Raw genomic sequence first — 18,075 nt, forward strand, 5'->3', positions numbered from 1 at the left:
CTCGGCTTATAGTATGAATTTAAAAAATGGTATGCTCAAGTTAAAAACTAAAGCATCCAAGAAACCATGTTGCAGCCGACAAAGCGCAAAAAAAAACAGACACGCGAGGACAGTCAGTGTCAGCGATTATCATTTCTCCCCCCGTAATGTTGGTTATCAGCTACCTACTGAGTTACTTATCAGGTACCAGCTCAGTACTAAAAAGTGCAGACCATAGGGCAACCTAATATGAAGCAACGTCGTCACCTTCTGCATTCCTCATTACGCACTCTTAAGTTTCCGAGGTGAACTCGATCCGAACATTTGAAAGGGGCATTCATGGGGAAAACTCAGGGCACCGTTTTAGCATATAGAAGACGAGAAGACAGATGACGGGAAATAACCTTTCTTTTTTCTTCCTAACTATCATTTCATATTACATAAATGTAAAAACAATGCCCTACAATCAAATGAATTACAAATCAATGGCCAACAAAACTGTACACAAGAATGACTGAAAAGCGGTACAAGGAATGACGCTTTTGGATTAATAATTACAGACCCCCCACCCAGGCTAAAACAGGCAGGCAGCTCTGAAGGATGAACCATTCCACATCTAAAAGTAGCTGCTTTATCGAGCGTGCTCTGACCAAAATTCTCCAAACCATGCAAAATTTTAACGGTCCCACATGGCTTGGAATATGGCAGGTCTGTGCTTCAACCAATGAACCATCTCCCTGTCCAGTGCAGAGTTATTTACTACAGCATCTAACATTGGGCTACCAAAGAATTTCGGAGAACTTTTGAATGACCATATCCGGTCTTTGGGCCAAGATCTCTGCGGCTGCTTCTCCTGAATAAACAAACAGAATAGATGACCAATTAATTGCCAATGTCACACTAAATCACAAATAACATATCTGGGCTAGCTTTGAAGCATGTCAAAAGTCTACTTGAAGGATTTGAATCTGATTGAAGCTCATTGAGGCATATTATTGCCATGGATAGTACGTGACAATTGCGGAAAAGAGGTTTTCTATGGACAGCATGAGAAGGTTATCGAGGCTGTGGATGCAGTTACTTAATTCGCATTCTATGAAATCCTTTCAGTTGGGGTTTTCCAACCCCTGTTCGCTCTCAAAAATCTCAAGAGAATGCTTCTTGCAGAGAAAATATCTAGTGGCAGTTTGATATATATGCCTATCATTTTAACATTGGCTCAGTTACTCACCTAATGGAACTAGTCTTCTGTGATTGATCACTTTAAAATCATTTTGCCTACTGGGATAGAGTTTACTATTGTTAACAGAACCTCGTCCTTTTTGGGTAAACTTATACTGTGTAAAGACATTTCCTATTTATTATTTCCAATCCAAGAGCCTACCCAGGATTAAAAAAAGCACAATAACAGAATAACTTAAACAATATATCATGATAAAAATAAAAACTAACCATTCTAGCAAGCATAGATCTGACGGTCCTTGGACCATAAACACAATGTCGAGAGGGCTTCTGCGCCTTGGCATAAAAGGAACTGGTATCTGGCAAAGACAAGCAACCCCTGCTAGCTCTAGCCAGGCTCCGATCTGGATCGGCATTACTCTGGTTATGCCAAAATATAAGCTGTCCTAAACAATAATTTTCGCCATATATCTTTCGGTACTCCTGAAATTCTGCTCCCGACTTGTTAGTGTACTTGGGACCTAAGTCAAGTGGACTAATATAGACAGGTGGTGATGTAATCGCTTCATAATTCTGCAAGATAAAAATTAAAACGGTTCAAAATGACAAGAAAAAAAATTAACTGTACCATCATGTTGCTTAGTATTGGACAGTAGAGAGGTATACCTGTATCCTAAAGAAGTACTTGGTATAAGCATAAATATGGATTAAGTCAGCAGCAGCATCATGCCGACATTTATATGTACAAGGAAGATTTCGGATTTCATCCCTCAACCTTTGAAAATGAGAAAAATAGTGTAAAGTTTGTGAAGTTCCACTAGGTTAAAATAAACTAAAAACAAACCAGGTGTACGAACCACGTACCATAACAAAGATTTCCGAAGCTCTTTTTGAATATCTACTGAATTTGAAGGATCGTGAGCATGAATTTTAAGCTTGAGATCCTTCAAGATCTCTTCTTCAATATGAGGAGCGATGCACTTAAGAAGCTCCTCAACAAATGAACCCTCACCTTTCCAGAGGAAGGAAACAGTTGCTTCAGGACTGAGCTTCTCAAGAGGAGGTGGTGCTTTCCGTGGATCGCCAAAAATACATCTCATGACATACCTTACCTGCAATACCCCAATAAGAAATTAGCATACGGAAAGAAAAATTAATTGGATAATTACCAGAATGAGATAATGCCTGCAGTGAAATAGGTGACACTAATCAAGTTCAAAAAACAAAGGGTTGCAATTTAGTGAAATGCTTGATTTCCTACATAAGATATAACACTATTGACCATCTAGAAACGGCCAAATGATTGATTTTCTACGTAAGATATTACAATATTGACCATCTAGAATCGGCCTTATGATGCACGGCTTCTCTATCACAGTAGTATCAGCTTGGTTATTGATTGTTAATTGTTAAAAAGCCCAGGCCAAAAACATTGTGCTCACCATTTCTCCTTTATGATCAGGTTTACATGCAAAGTGTTTTCTTCTTATCAACGTTAAAAATATAGAATAATGAAAAAGGAAAAAAAAAAAAATATATATATATATATATATATATAAGGGTGGATAATCACCTTATCAAGAGTGACAGCAAGATTCTGAAGCCTTTGGTTGTAAACGCCCTCAGCCTGAGTCATACAAAAAGTGGGATAAAGGGAAAATATTAGGAAGAAAAATGGGAATACAATATTACAAATGTCATCTCACGAGAATAATGTACGCAAAAAGAAAGTACACAGACAGAGAGCATACCTGAACTTCGGCATCACTCCTTTCAACTTCAAGACATATATCTGAAAAATATTTTCTTTTTTCTTCCAGATTATGCTTTAGAATTTCTTCAGGAAGTTTTGTTCGTTCAAAATTGATAAATCTCACCTGCACCATAGAATATGTTAGGGATAATTTATGCACAACAACCACAAAAACAGAAAAAAAGTATCAAGACAGATGAAGGCACATACAAGGCGAGCCGCATAAGCAACAAGCCAATCTGGCAGGCCTCCAAGCAAACAACTGCCTAAACCAGCTCTTCCAAGGTCATTATAGTCCTCTTCAGACACAGAATTTAATTCACAAGCTTCTAGCATTAAATAATGCCGATCAAGAATTCCATGAGAGTCCTTCAGAACCTAAGAGGAGAGAAAGCTCACTCCAGTCAACACATAAAATAGTAACATAATAGAAACTCGGTTTTCATGCAAAAAGCGCTACCAACTATTAACAAGCATGTCTTCTAATTCCACTGAACTAAGAATATTTATTTCTTCTTCTGGTTTTTTTAGCACCTATAAATTGAAACTTTTGTATAAGTTCAAACCTTTTGGAAAGCCCCTTCACCAGTCAAATTCAGATAACTCCCACGGCATACTTGGCTTCCACACAAACAAACCGATGCTTCATACTCCTCCTTGCTCTACAGTGAGATGAAAGATACTCATTACACGGCGATATACTAAGAAAATATTTACTCATGAAATAAAATAGAAAGAAGTCAGAAAGTAACAGGACAAACCTCCGTTACAGAATTGTAGTCAAAAGTGATCTCCTCACCATGTTGAATTTTACGAACACTATAAATACCAATTTGATATTGACCATCAACGGCAGTAACCCTACAAAAACAGTGAAAATAACAGATAACTACCCGAGTATATGATAATTAACAATTAAAAAAACGTAACATAAGGAATGCAACCCAGTAATATAATCCTCAACTAACAATAAATAACCGAGTCATTTCCAGGAAAAAGTTTTAAATAAAATATATTAAATGTGTCAATCAGTCAAATCTCAAACTATGTCAGAATATTAAAGATTTAAATACAATGTTCCTATCATGCACGCAGGCTTGGTCCCTCAGCACCTTTATTTATTGCCACAGCCAAGGGACATAAGTGGAAGCTCGGCGGACTAACTAGCTGAAATTTATTTCAAAATCAACCTATGCAAATTTTATTTTCCCCATCAAAAGACGGCAATAGGCATTTAAAGCCCGTCGACACATTGAAGGACAAAACAACGCAGTGAGGTTAAAAGAAGTCAAGACAATAGAATAAGAAGCAACAACTTTGCATGCGAACTTAACTCTGAATCTGGTAGTAATTCTTGCATTTAAGTTCTTTTAGCAGAAAAATTCAAGTGCATTCTTTTGTGAAACTTTGATCTCTCTAGTTCATTTTTTTAGTAAATTCTGTCTGTATTTAAAAAATTAATAATAATAATTGATCCTTAATTTTCTACTCAAATAATTGGGGATTTACAATTGATATGGCACATATAATAAATTTAAAGGGTTGCAAGCCAAGAATTTAGTTGAAATTTTATGTTAAGTATGAAGGGAAAATTTTGAGATTATTTGTTATGAAATTTGATATGTTTTTGCTGGTGAGTTGTAAATGAATGAATATATAAAACAAATTATTCAACTTTTTTGAAGATTTGGAATACAAAAATGAGAATTTGAGAGTTTTAAATACAAATTGAAGGTGATGAACTTATTTGTAATAATTAAAAACAGAGATCGAGTTCAACAAAAAAAAATAGATGAGCAAAAAATCACACATTAACAATAATAAAGGGACTAAAACTTTAATTGAACCTAGCAAATAGTATAGACATATTAAATAAAGAATGGAAAAGGAAACATTCTGATTGAATTTAACATGCCAATATTTCATCGTCAGCAACAAACACAAGATGCAAGATGCAGATCATGATGATCCACAAGAGGTTTGTTATCATTTTCAAACGAAGGCCAAAGGAAAACTCACACTTCCATTAATGAATAATGGAAGTTGGAAGAAGATAATGATATAATGTCTACAATGATCACAATCATAATTGTAGCCACACAAAAGAATATCATGATTTCATTTGATAAATAGATCATTATAATCTTTCATGCACAATTGACCCCTAAAATGCACACAGTGCACTAAAATAGCAAACACAATTGTTTTTACAAACAAGAAAACTAGTATTGGAATCTGAAAAGTCAGCAAGCAACAACCATACAACTTGAATGACAAACAAATGATATAAATGTCTACAATGATCACAATCATAATTGTAGCCACACAAAAGAATATCATGATTGCATTTGATAAATAGATCAGTATAATCTTTCATGCACAATTGACCCCTAAAATGCACACAGTGCACTAAAATAGCAAACAATTGTTTTTACAAACAAGAAAACTAGTATCGGAATCTGAAAAGTCAGCAAGCAACAACCATAAAACTTGAATGAGAAACAACTTACTTGGCTTCACAGTTAGGTCTGCACGAATGACATATTCGACTGGCATAATTAGCCATATGCATGGCATCAACAACAACTAAGTCATACCCATCAGCATCACCCTGTCATGAAAATTGTAAGATTCATCAGTATAGAATGAAGATGAATGAATAATATCAAGTTAGCCATCATAACCTCAGTATTTTGAAGGGATAGGTGGCACCTTTGGCCTTTCAAGGTAGATGTTGTAGAATTCTGGTGCTGGATCTTTACTATCTTTCTGCAGAGATCGAATCCCATCTTGTTTTTCAAACCACTTCCACACAGGATAAACCTATGAAAAACAATATAATAAAAACTATAATGCCTCACAAAAACAAAATCCTATAAGCATATGATGCTATGCTACAGACTAAATTTCTAAACTGGATAACCGCTTGTGCAGTTGATAAGCTGAACAAGCAGAGCACATCAACTCAAGTAGAAACACCTATATCTACAACTACTGTAAATAAAACACTTTAAATAAACCATAGATAGCAACCCGAGCAGTAGTTCAAATCCCCAAGGCTATCCAGAAAGTCAAGATCCAATAGGCCAATATTTGTTATGGTAACACATTAGAGAGTAAATTATTGCACACTTCACAAACTGCACGTGCAAAAGATACAAATATCTAGATCTTTAGAGAAAATATAATACCCGGTATAATGACTAGAAAATACAGAAACAGTGTGTGAAAAGTTTTCTATTCTCTCCAGTGAATGGTTGTTGCTTAGATATTTGATAAGTCTCATATGTAAAATACAGAAATGTATAGATTTGTACATTTTGCAGAGAATAGATCAAGAGTAATTTAATCATGTTAAGCAATACAGAACAAATAATGAAAGGGCACAGTCTTCTGTTCTGTCTTTAGAAGGACCATTGCTTAAATATTTAACACTACATTGGAAACCTGAATTTATCCTAAAGTAGGAGCTTGCACGAAGAACCATATACCTTGCAAATTTAATAATCAAAGACTGAAGTTTCAAGGGTAAAATTCCATTGAGACATACCTCTCCCAGAAACTCCACAACAAAATCATCTTCCCCAAATCCTTCTTCCTTGTTGCAAACAACACCAAGCCCCTGCATGATCCATCCCAACAGATAGTATCATAACAATGAAAAATAGCAGTGAGAAGTCAATCACCAGAAAACTAATGTAAGATAACTGTAAAATTAGTTAACAAACAAAAAAAATGATATACCTTCCTATAAGCTACGTATTTGTCTTCTGGACGACTATCCATGGCCTTCAGAATACCTTGACACATTTTAACCATTCTTGCATCACAATCGTCCTCAGCTTGTCTTTTAATATCTTCAACAACAGGCCGCAACGGGTAGCTCATTGGAGTGCTTCCAGTTCCAGTAAAATTTCTACCTTGCCTATTCAATGTTCGAAGGAGTGTATCTTCTATAAACAAATGCTTCTCTGGCAGAGCCCAATCTAACTCCTCTGGCATAGAATCAAGCAAAAGATTGTGCGTAAAAGGATCAATTCCATAAACTTCTTGCTCGATAACCTCATATCCTAGCTGCTTTCTAGGTTTGTAATCTTTCACTTCAGGAAGTTCCATATCTGACTCCTCAGTGCCATTCTTTTGTGCACTCAGCTTCTCAGCATAGTCGTCTGGTAATGAAACCCTCATCTTCCTTCGCACATCCTCTTCATCGGCTACAATGCAATATTGATCAATGACTTTATATTTCCTGGTAACTGGAGGAACCAAACTTGCTTTTGTCATGCGTGCACCCCACTCTCGATCATCAGTTATAAAATCCAAATCTTCCTCAGGTGTCAAGTATCCTTCCCCTCTTGACTCCCTAATCAGACTTTCTGAATGTACTTCTCGTTCGCTTTCAGTGTCAGAGGTTGTAGTATCACTGTCACTCTTTCCATCTTCATAAGACATAAGATCATCATCAGATGTTTCACTCTCTGAGTCCATCGATTTTTTGTTCAACTTTGATAATCGCCTCTTAATTTCTCGATCAGAGGTATATTCCACATTATCCAAACCATTACTCCTATACTTCCTTTCATTCACTGACCTATTCTTCTTATACTTTGACAAAGTAGAGCAGGACACTGCAGGCAAGTCATTGTCCCACGATTTCAGTAGATTTCTCTCATGCACAGATTTAGAACTCTCTTCCAGCCGTGTTGCAAGCTGAATAAACAGTGTGATAATATGATTCATGTAACTGGCATCACCCCGATTCTTCACTCTGTAATCAATACCAATATGAACACATTAAAAATTTAATAAAAATATTGGATTAAAAACAAATAAAAATGTGGTTGGATGAAACACCCACATTTTGAATGATCCAAGAAACATGTGCTAAATGAATAAGTCCATAAACAGAGGCAACTGTAACGTATAATGAGTAAATCTATGTCAGAATGCAAAACAACTAAGACATGCACCCCACCAACTTTAGCATAGATGAAAGATAACTACAACTGAAAAGCAGTAGAGCTTACACATACACCTGAGAATCAAACAGCTCAATGGCAAGAACATACATCACTCAATCAGTATCTTGACACGAATATGACAAACTAAAGGGACCTTTGTATTCTTTTCACCATAAACTAATAAGTCCTATCATCTTCAGTTCAATGTTTCCAACAAGAAAAGTAATATTATAATCCTGGGATCAGTAATTACTACCTACAAATGAAAAAGGAAAAACGGAAAGAGAACTTACTTTATGGCATCACGACACATTCTACTTATGTCTTCTTTCACAGAATTCAACCCACGGCTACTATAATAACCATTTTTCATTTTAGCCTCAATTTCTGCAACCTATTAAGAAAAATAAGCGAAAATAAATCATGAACAAAGGAGAACTTCATGATAGCGAAATTAAAATAATTTGGCCAGTACCTTGGGCACAAAAAAGTCACAAGAGTTTGTCTTCATAATTTCACGGAGTCTTGAAGCAAGGAATTCCTCCATCCTCTTATAACCACTTTCAGTTTTCTTGATTGCCCACCGTCTTGTTCGAGCATCCCTCGATAGAATGGAGGAGGACTTTCTAGCATCATATAGTTTTGATCGCTTGTACAAGTTTTGACGGAACAATTGCTTGGTATCTCTCTTATCCACACTATCAAAATAGTCCTTCAATTGCCCAAAATCATCTATACCTATACTGTTGGATTTGGAAACAGACGAGGCTAGCTCTGTAATGTGTTTAAGACTTCTAATTTTGTGAGGATCCTCAGAAATTTTAGTCAAGTATGAACTCCGGCTCTTGATCCATTTCACATTCGCAAATTTAAGAGTGAGCTCTCCAAACTGGTTGCACCCTCTAATGTCTACTGTAAATAAACCAGGAAATGAAAGAAGAACTTTCTCAAGCATCTCAACTGTAATATTAACACAACCCCTTAGAATTATAGAATTGATCTTCTCTTTCTCGTATCCATTCTGCAAACAAATAATCAGATTAGAGGAAGATGAAGAATATGAGACATTCCTGTTAAAGTGAATTGGCAAGTACATATCAAACCTACCAAAATGTTCCACAACATGGCATCAGTGCATGAATGACCCAAGGATGACAAATTGACCTGCATTGACACTTCTTTATAAAACCTTACAGAAGCTCTCCAGCGCTTGCAAGTCAATGAAGCAAAAACAAGGGACTTCAAATCAGATTTCAAAAAATGGAAAATCTGTGCTAGCACACGGCCATCCAAATTGTCCCAGCTTCCCATTTGAGAATCAGCAACACCAATTTCATCTTCAGGAAAAGTAGCATCACCACATAGATCCTCAAAACTAGATTCATCCTTCTCGATAGTAAAATCACCATCTTCCAAATCACTGTCATCTTCACTATCATCAAGTATCCGGGCTCTCTTGGTTGCATGTGCATCACCTTCTAAAAGTTACATGCAACACACAAAATAAGGAAATAATTAAAAAAAATTAATCATGAGTCCATTCAAATCAAATTTTCTGTGATATTCTCAGATGGATCAGTCTAACACACTACCACACAGGAAATAACATGTGACAAGACCACAAGCATTGGTCAGAAGGGTAAATTTGCTAGCAAATGGGCTCAGCTTATACCAGTCACGCTAATACATTAGTCTAAAAATAAATTACTTGCCCAATCAGTAGTTATTAACAGAAAAAATGAGGTTTGAACTAAAAAACAGGTTAAAAATTTTCAACCAAGGAAGGTCTGCGGACAAATTAAAAATCAAAGAAATAACCATTACCTGATTTCCAATAAAGTAGTTTTTCAATTTCTTTCTTTGGTTGTCTTGCATTGATCCAGGGATCTAAAACCTCATTTATAGCTGCAGCAAACTCTCGGCTCTTATATGATTTCATCACAAGCTCATGTAGCTTCCCACGAGTATAACCAATAAACTGAGGATGCAAGCTGTTAAACAAACTTGAATTTGTGTAAGGTTCACCACATGCCTGAGTTTGCTTTGATGAAAAACCAGATACTGAACTGCTTTCTTGTTGGATCGTGAGACTGCCATCAGATGTTTCTGTTCCAGAGGTGACAGGAACCCAGAGTTTGTCACTTTTCCTGAACACACTGCTATGCCTTTTTATGATACCTTGATCTACTAAATACTGTAGCTCTGAAAATGATGAGGGGCCCCTTTCACGCCCAGAACCATCGTAATAATACCAGTCACCCAAATGTAATTGCAACTCATGGATAGTACAGAGATGGTCTTTGGGAGTGTTAAGGAATTCCATGATCCTGTAAGAACCTTGATCACTAAAAGCTTTTAACTGGGAATCATGTTCAGTTGATGATCTCTTGCTATCACTGGTTGCAGAGAAGGGCCGACTTGACCTAGAATGATGTCTTTCCTTGCCCCGCGTCTTGTGGCGTGACTCAGAGACCAATGACCCCTGGTCCTTTACTACACATGCATTTATCCTGACCACTGAAAGAACATTGCCTTTCACTCCTCTCACAGAAACAGGCTTACTTTGAACTGATCTACCTGCAGCAGTGCATTCATCCCGCTCATCAGCACAGAAAGCCCACAGAGGAAGATCAAGCCTCTTGTTTTGAGAAGGAAAATACAGTTCATCTTTTTGAGGCCAACGAGGATCTTCACATCCAGACTTTGGCATTTGACATAACGAAAAACCATTATTTAGGACAAGTTTCTTTCTAGAATATCTATCCAGGGAATCATCATTCCTCTTCCAGTCACCACCCTTACATGACCAACGGGTGGAAAACCAGTCACTAGAAATACCAAAGCCTAGTCCATTATCCTTATCAGATGACATACTTAACTGAGACTCAGAATCTCTAGATGCTAAATCAGTACTAGAATCATAATCTTCCCCAAGGCAGGAAACATTCCAAGGAAAACCTGAAAAAAGTTGGGGATGCTTTGTCATGACACATCTAACTCATAAGTGAATATCCCTTTATTTTTCTAAGATGAAAAATAATCATAATCCACAAAAAAGTTGAGGGTGCGTACACATAACAAAATGGGAAAATTATAATTTTAAGTTCCATAAATGATGCAAAATAACAATCTGACAAAGCTTACAAATTTTGTTTTGAATGAACGTATACCCAGCCATCATAAACGACTGAATGGAATCACCACAAAAATTTTGTTCTATGAATCAACCAAGTGAATTGCTAACATAAGATAGCATACCTAGCCATCATAAACGATTAAGTGGGATTACAGCAAGCAAAAAAAAAATTCAATGAGAAGTAACAAATTATCTCATTTTATAAATAATGACCGAAGTGTTCTGTAGAACACTAAAAAACTCCCTTCAGATTTTATACACGAATAAGATGTATTTGCCTGAAGCAAAAGCAAAGTGGTTGTGGAACAGTCCTCTGCCCTCGACAGAGTTTGCCAGTGGAGTGGTTTAGTATAGCAACCATACATACTGAATGGCAGCCGCAGCAGCACTTAGTTGGTTCCAGAAAAGCTCTCTCAGACAGAGAAATTAAGGTTTTTCTGGGCAGCTATCTTGGCATTCCGGTTTTCAGAAAATAAATATACAGCTGTAACAGTGCCTCTTAATTTTTACAAGGTAACAAGACTTATATCACATATGTAAACAACATTCATATAATAATACATAATTCTTTTTATAGTAATATTATAACACAATAAGTATTTTATCATATACTTATCATGTAGTTGGGGGTCATGATCATTGGGTTGAAACTCCCGAACCCATTACCAAATCCAATTTAAATTGGATAATTCCAACCCAACCCACAAAAAGGTAATTGGGTTTTGGGCAAGTTTGTGTACTACGCGCATGATCATCAAGTTTGAAACTCCCGAATCTGTTACCCAATTCAATTTGCACTAAAAATTCCAACCCACAAAAATGTAATTGGGTTTGATTCGGGGAGATGGTGTTAGGTGCAACCTGCCTACGCTCCTAGTGAAAATGATAAAAAAAAAAAGATAGATTTAAAAGATGATGACTAATGATTTCAAAAAAGGAACTTGGATTTGACTTTGGTTGGCATTTACTTGTATATTTTGTTAAGACACCAATGTTATTGTTAATTATGAATGTCATTAATTTGGAGTAACTTTTACCCTTTTTGTATAATGAACATTATATTAAATATATAAAAAATTCCAAATAACAGTTATCTGGCTAAGGTTTTTCGAGCAGACCACTACTCGCCCCTATGGGATTTGAACACTGAACAGTATTATTTCCAAACAAAAAAGCTCACCTGCAGAAGCTAAACACATACAAGTTTCACATATTTATCGTCTCCCAGTCATGTATTACCAATACCAAGAAATGGGTCCACATGTCAATGCTCAATCATAACCAAAAACAAGAAACTGCTGTCCGCAAAAAAAAACGACAAAACACCAGTAATGAAGAACTCCAACAACAAAAACCTCAATGTTGCCAGATACCAGAAAACCAAAACAATTTGAAAATTTTCAAAAATTAACCAACAATTTGAATATAGCACAATATATAATGCTTCCAAAAAAGTCAAACATCTAAGAATATCGCAGCTTAGTAAGAAATATCAGACACACAAAATCGTGAATTAATAGAATATGTAAAGTTAATATTAAAACAGACAAGAACCACAAAATAATTACGTACCATCATAATCTCTCGATCCCTCCCCTCTTGCATTTTCAAAATTCATTAGCAACACTTCTGCAAGCATAAAAAAAATAATAAGAAAGGTGAAAAGGATGACGAAATATTAAAAAGGACAGGGTATGGGGGATGAAATTAACAACAAATTTTGAGATTTATTCTCACTTTTTTTATTAAAGAAACTCTCAAGAATTTTCATTGACAGAATAAAATACCTTTTATTGCCTCAGGTTCCATCTCAGGAGTGACATCATAACCCTCCAAGAGATTTTTAACTCTTTCATCAATGTGGAAGTCCTCCAAAAGTTCAGATGAACGCAAACTGTCAATGGGGCACACTAATGGAGGCGGCGAGGAGGTTAGCATTTCCTGGTGATTCTCATGAGCAGATTGAAAAATATCAGCTGTATCTGACAAGATATTACCAGGAGCTTCTGGGGGATTTACCAGTTGAGTTATGCTATCCGACACAATCGAAGGAAAGTTCTGAGGTGCCAAAGGTGACGCGGCATTTTCAACTGTTAACCACCTGTCACTATCTATGTGCTTGATAAAGTGATCTGACATTAGTACACCTTCCTCCACAAGGACCTTGATGTCGCACAATTTAGCAGGCCCATTTTCCACACCACCATAGTCCAGGTAATACCATTTCCCTGAAGACAAATCTGTCACCACAGGGACATGTGGAGGGGTATCACAAATGTCCATATCCTCCTCCATAGAAGGCATCTCCTCAGGAGGTGGCTCGGAGAGAGGAGATTCTTTGTGGGTAACGGTTGGGCTGCAACTCCGGTGTTCATTTAAAGGTTGATTGCAGATGTCTTTCTCAACAGACTTAATGGTCTCTTGCACACTTTTTTCATTCTGAGATTCGGTACTTGAACAGTTTGAATCCCTCTGAGTCTGCTTATCTTCTTGATCCTTACAACAATTTTGGGAATCATGTTTTTCACTTGGTAAGGTTTTACAACTTGAATCACGTCGACTGTCTTTCCTAGCCTGATCAAGGGTAGATGCTTCTAACAAATTTGTGGTACTATCCTTAGGATCGTGCCGCCGACTTCGATCGGGTGGTGACTGTTCAGAACGTGTCGGACTTCTCAATTTATGATCAGGCTGACGACTTCTGTCCCAGTTCCTTGTATATGGCGACCTCTCCCGACCATGGGGGGATTTCTCCCGGTTATACGGATATGGGGACCTCTCCCGTCCATGTGGGGACTTCTCCCGGTTATATGGAGATCTGTCACGACCACAAGGAGACCTGCGTACTGGAGTTCGATCCCTGTGATCATAATACCTGCCTCGTTCACGTGGGGATCGCTCAGAATGACCAGGGCTGCGCCCATGCCTGTCATAAGCCTGTCTAATAGACAAAGAAGATTCATGATTCCTACTTGAATATTTATCTGCCGATAATTTGGTAGCATTATTAGTTCGGTAAGACCGTTCCACAGAACGACGAGAATAGTTTTCTGAATAAACTTGGCGACAGCTATCATCAGAAAGTCTTCGACTTTTTAAACCGGCATAATCTGCAGAATGCTTCCGCTCATAGCTGTCAGTATCATTACCAAGCCTCTTCAACCGACTTCCAGAAGTGTAATCTCGTGCATGGTCCTTACCATTGCTGTGAACGTTCTTCTCGTCATCCACAATCTTAGAACTGATCCTTACATTCCGCTGTTGTCCACCCTCCCACCTGGGAGAACTTTTAGAATGCTGACTCCCACGAATATTCAAATCCTTCTTCCTAAAAAAATCATCCCCAGAATATCTCCCAGAAGAAGGTGTACTTTCACGTTCACGTTCACGTTCAATTTTCCACCCTTTGTCCCTACCTGAATGGTACCTGCGGATTCTACTGTCATAATCCCCCTTGTACCATCTATCCGGAATGAATTCTCCCTTCTCAATTTCATCATTTACACCTCTCCACGACCCATATTCACCTCTCTCAGCTTCCCCTTTCCTACCACCCTTCTCAGGAACTATCTCCCCTCTTTCAACATCCTCTTTCCTCCATTTCCCAGAAGCAATCTCCCCCTTCTCCAGCTCCCTTCCTTTCCACTTCTCACTCACAATCTCCCCGTTCTCAATCTCGCCCTTCCTCGGTTGGGCTGGTGGCGGCATCTCTGGCACGAACTCCCCATTTTCCAGGTCAGTCCTAGGCCACTTCAAAGTGCCCAATTCACCTTCCTCCACTTCCTCCTTCTGCACCTTCTCTTGCTGTTTCTCCACTTCGCCACCATTCTCAACATCATTGCTGCTCCTCTTGCTCACTCTGTCCAACCCCAATTCACTCTTTCTCGCCTTCATCTTCCTCTTCTCATTGCCAGCAAACTTGAACAACTTGGAATTGAAGCCATTCCCACTCTTGCCTCCGCACACAACAGTCTTCTCGGAACTCGGCAACCTCTCCATAATATACTGCAAAGGCATGCACGGGACGCCTCCATCGCCCATGGAAATCTCACACTCGACGTAAGAACCTCGAAACCCTAGCAGTCCCCTCGCCCAGGGCTGTCGATGCTCATGCTGCAAATGCTTCGCCTCAATTCAATCCCTGCTCCAATTGAAAACCCTAAATTCCACACACAATCACGAAACGGGTCAAAGCCGAAGGAAATGCGTATAATTCGCGCACCGGCGCGCGCAAACGAACGAGAAACCTTCCGTGGAAAAAATACGCTTTAAGATTCGAACCGCGTGAAGCCACTCCGCGAAAATATATAAAAAAAAATTAAAAACAGAAAAGGAAGAAGAAGGAGAGAAGACGAGAAAATTACCGAGAAAAGAAAGATATAAAGAAGATGATAGATCGGAGAGACGAGCGTAGCTGTAGTTTGAATTTGTAGCGTTAGAAGAAGGAAGATCGAAAAGTATGGTTTGTGGCGAGAGAAAGATAGGGTAATTAGTAACAGTGTCTTCGTTCTTGGCGCTTCCTCTCTCTGCTATTATATGTTCTCTTCTTGCCTTGTTTTGGGTTGTTCTTCTTTGATGTTGGTCTGGGTTAAAGACGAACCAAACCTTCGTGTGTATTTCTTCTCTATTTTTTTCCCTTTTCTTTGGGTATATTTCTTATTTTCTTTGTGTATATTTATTGCTGGTGACTAAGTTAAAGTACGAAAATGCCCCTCCTCATGCGGAACTCGATATATATTCGGGTGGGGAAAAGGGCCGGGCCGGGACAGTTTATTTTTAAGATCCAAGTCTTGAGGGTTACTCCCTACACCACCCCACTTTGCTCTCTCCACCACTACATTTTTTTAAAATTCCAAAACTATCCTTTATATTTTAAAATATCCTACACCTCACTTCTTTTCTTCAACGGATGTCAACATCTGTTGAAGAAAAAATGCTTCCACGGACGTGCACATAACGGATGTGGCGACATCCGTTACCTTTTTTGTTTTTTAACTTTTAGTTTTTTTATTTTTTTGTTTTAAATTAATATATAAATATTATTTAATTATTTTAAAATTATTACTTAATTATTTATAAATTAATTTTATTTTATTTAATAAAATAATAATTATTAATTTTAATTTATGTATTATTATTTAAATAATAATTAAAAAATTTATTATAAATATATTAAAACGGATGTGCCACATCCGTTGCTTTTTGTTTTTTAGTTTAACTTTTTTATCTTTTTTATTTTAAATTAATATATAAATATAATTTAATTATTTTAAATTATTACTTAATTATTTATAAATTAATTTTATTTTATTTAATAAAATAATTATTATTAATTTTAATTTATGTATTATTATTTAAATAATAATTAAATTTTTTTTTATAAATATATGAAAACGGATGTGCCACATCCGTTAATGGATGTGGCGACATCCGTTGTCTTTTATGTTTTTTAGTTTTTAGTTTTTTAATTTTTTATATTTTAAATTAATATATAAATATTATTTAATTTTTTAAAAATTATTATTTAATTATTTATAAATTAATTTTATTTTATTTAATAAAATAATTATTATTATTTTAATTTATATATTATTATTTAAATAATAAATAAAAAACTTTTTAAAAATCTATTAAACGGATGTGGCCACATCCGTTGAAGTTTTTTTTTTTAAATAAAAATAATAAACTAAAATATAGAATATGTAAATAGATGTTACGGATGTCAACATCCGTTGAAGGTGAAACGGATGTTGACATCCGTTTTATAGAAGGGCAAATAAGGTATGAGGAGGTGCAGGGAGTGGTTGGTGGTGGTGGAGGGAGCAACTCTCCCAAATCTTATATACGATGAAACCGTTGACTCAAAAGAACTTTCACTCGAATCCATACACAGAGAATAAAATATGGCAATTGATTTTTGCACCCCATCAATTTCTGAATGCACTTAATCATCTTTTGGAATTTCAATTTTATTCTTGGAAATTTGATTTCAAAATGATCTCCTCGTTGGTTTGTGGTGGTGGTTGTCACCCAAAGAGATTACCTCAACAAGTATTGGTGGAAGTTGTAATGATTTGTTAAAATCAAAGGAGGTGTAATAGGTAGATCGGTCAATTTGACTTATGGCTCAAGGGTCATCTTTAGTTCATCTTTGAATAATTTTTCATCTAAGAAATTATCAAACCAAAGGTAAAAATACATCTCAACTTTCAAAGTTTCCTCTCAAACAGATTAGATTCAGGATTAAGGCAAGTTTGGCTTCATTATAACATATTAATTAACTCTAAAAGAGTCTAAATAAGTTAAAACTTATGAGCTAATATGGTCTACCACGAGTTCTGGTCGAAGTGGGTTAAAAAAATTGTAAGTTTTGACACAGACCAAAAATGAACTCGACCCATTGTGAACCCAACTCATCCGAGTTGAACCCATGATGAGTTGAGTTGACTCACCAATCCACCTACAAATTCTAAGTATTAAATTATATTAAAAAAATCCTAAATGCTCTCCAATCTCTAAATGTATTCGAATGTATTGTATTTTTGTGTTTGTAAATTGTATTTGGATTTAACTTTATTTAGATTTTAATTAGAAAAAAATTATACTTTTTTATATGAAGAAAATCAAATTCGTAATCAAGTGAGTCAATCCGTTTAATCCACCAACCTGTGGGGGGCCGGGTCGAGTGGCATGTTTTGACAGCTCTAATTAACTCTTAAAAATAATACATTCATTATGGGTCAAAGGTTAGGTCAAGTCTTCTTAAACGAAAGCGGAGACGGGCAGTCTAGGTCGAAGGAAGAAACATGTAATTTCAAGTCAAAATTTGAGACAGACCAAAAGTTGAGATGGGCTTACCGAAGTCAAAGTTTAAGACTGGCCTAAGGTTGAGACGACTCGAAGGTTAAAAGAGGTCGCTCTAGGCCAAAATATTAGACCAACTATTATAGGTCGAAGGTTAAGACGGGTCGACCTGAGTCGAATGTAAAGACAAGTCAAACCAGATGAAGTTTGAAACAAGTCAGCCTAAGATGAAGGTCCAGAAAGGTCATACTTGACCAGAG

At 36.6% G+C, this 18,075-nt stretch overlaps 1 protein-coding gene across 3 annotated transcripts; it reads right to left on the reverse strand.

Annotated features, from left to right (window-relative positions):
• Positions 1 to 369: 369 nt before the first annotated feature.
• LOC108333849 (histone-lysine N-methyltransferase ATXR3) lies at positions 370 to 15,661 on the reverse strand. 3 transcript variants are annotated; one of them, XM_017569311.2, is made up of 20 exons: positions 15,376 to 15,661; positions 12,799 to 15,170; positions 12,584 to 12,640; positions 9,700 to 10,833; positions 8,983 to 9,350; positions 8,351 to 8,896; positions 8,169 to 8,269; positions 6,659 to 7,682; positions 6,465 to 6,536; positions 5,627 to 5,737; positions 5,425 to 5,525; positions 3,676 to 3,775; positions 3,481 to 3,576; positions 3,125 to 3,292; positions 2,913 to 3,038; positions 2,735 to 2,788; positions 2,026 to 2,273; positions 1,828 to 1,936; positions 1,432 to 1,734; positions 370 to 832 (listed from the first exon to the last, which is right to left on the reverse strand). In XM_017569311.2, exons 2-20 carry the CDS (start codon positions 15,050 to 15,052, stop codon positions 656 to 658), a joined length of 7,149 nt encoding a protein of 2,382 aa, XP_017424800.2. In that variant the 5' UTR covers positions 15,053 to 15,170; positions 15,376 to 15,661; the 3' UTR covers positions 370 to 655. The 3 variants fall into 3 exon arrangements, with proteins under 3 accessions (XP_017424800.2, XP_017424799.2, XP_052726309.1); XM_017569310.2 differs by having other exon boundaries at positions 8,983 to 9,353; XM_052870349.1 differs by having other exon boundaries at positions 8,983 to 9,353; positions 12,799 to 15,258.
• Positions 15,662 to 18,075: the final 2,414 nt, after the last annotated feature.

The sequence above is a fragment of the Vigna angularis genome, chromosome 11, assembly GCF_016808095.1.
Source record: "Vigna angularis cultivar LongXiaoDou No.4 chromosome 11, ASM1680809v1, whole genome shotgun sequence".
NCBI classification, from domain to species: Eukaryota; Viridiplantae; Streptophyta; class Magnoliopsida; order Fabales; family Fabaceae; genus Vigna; species Vigna angularis.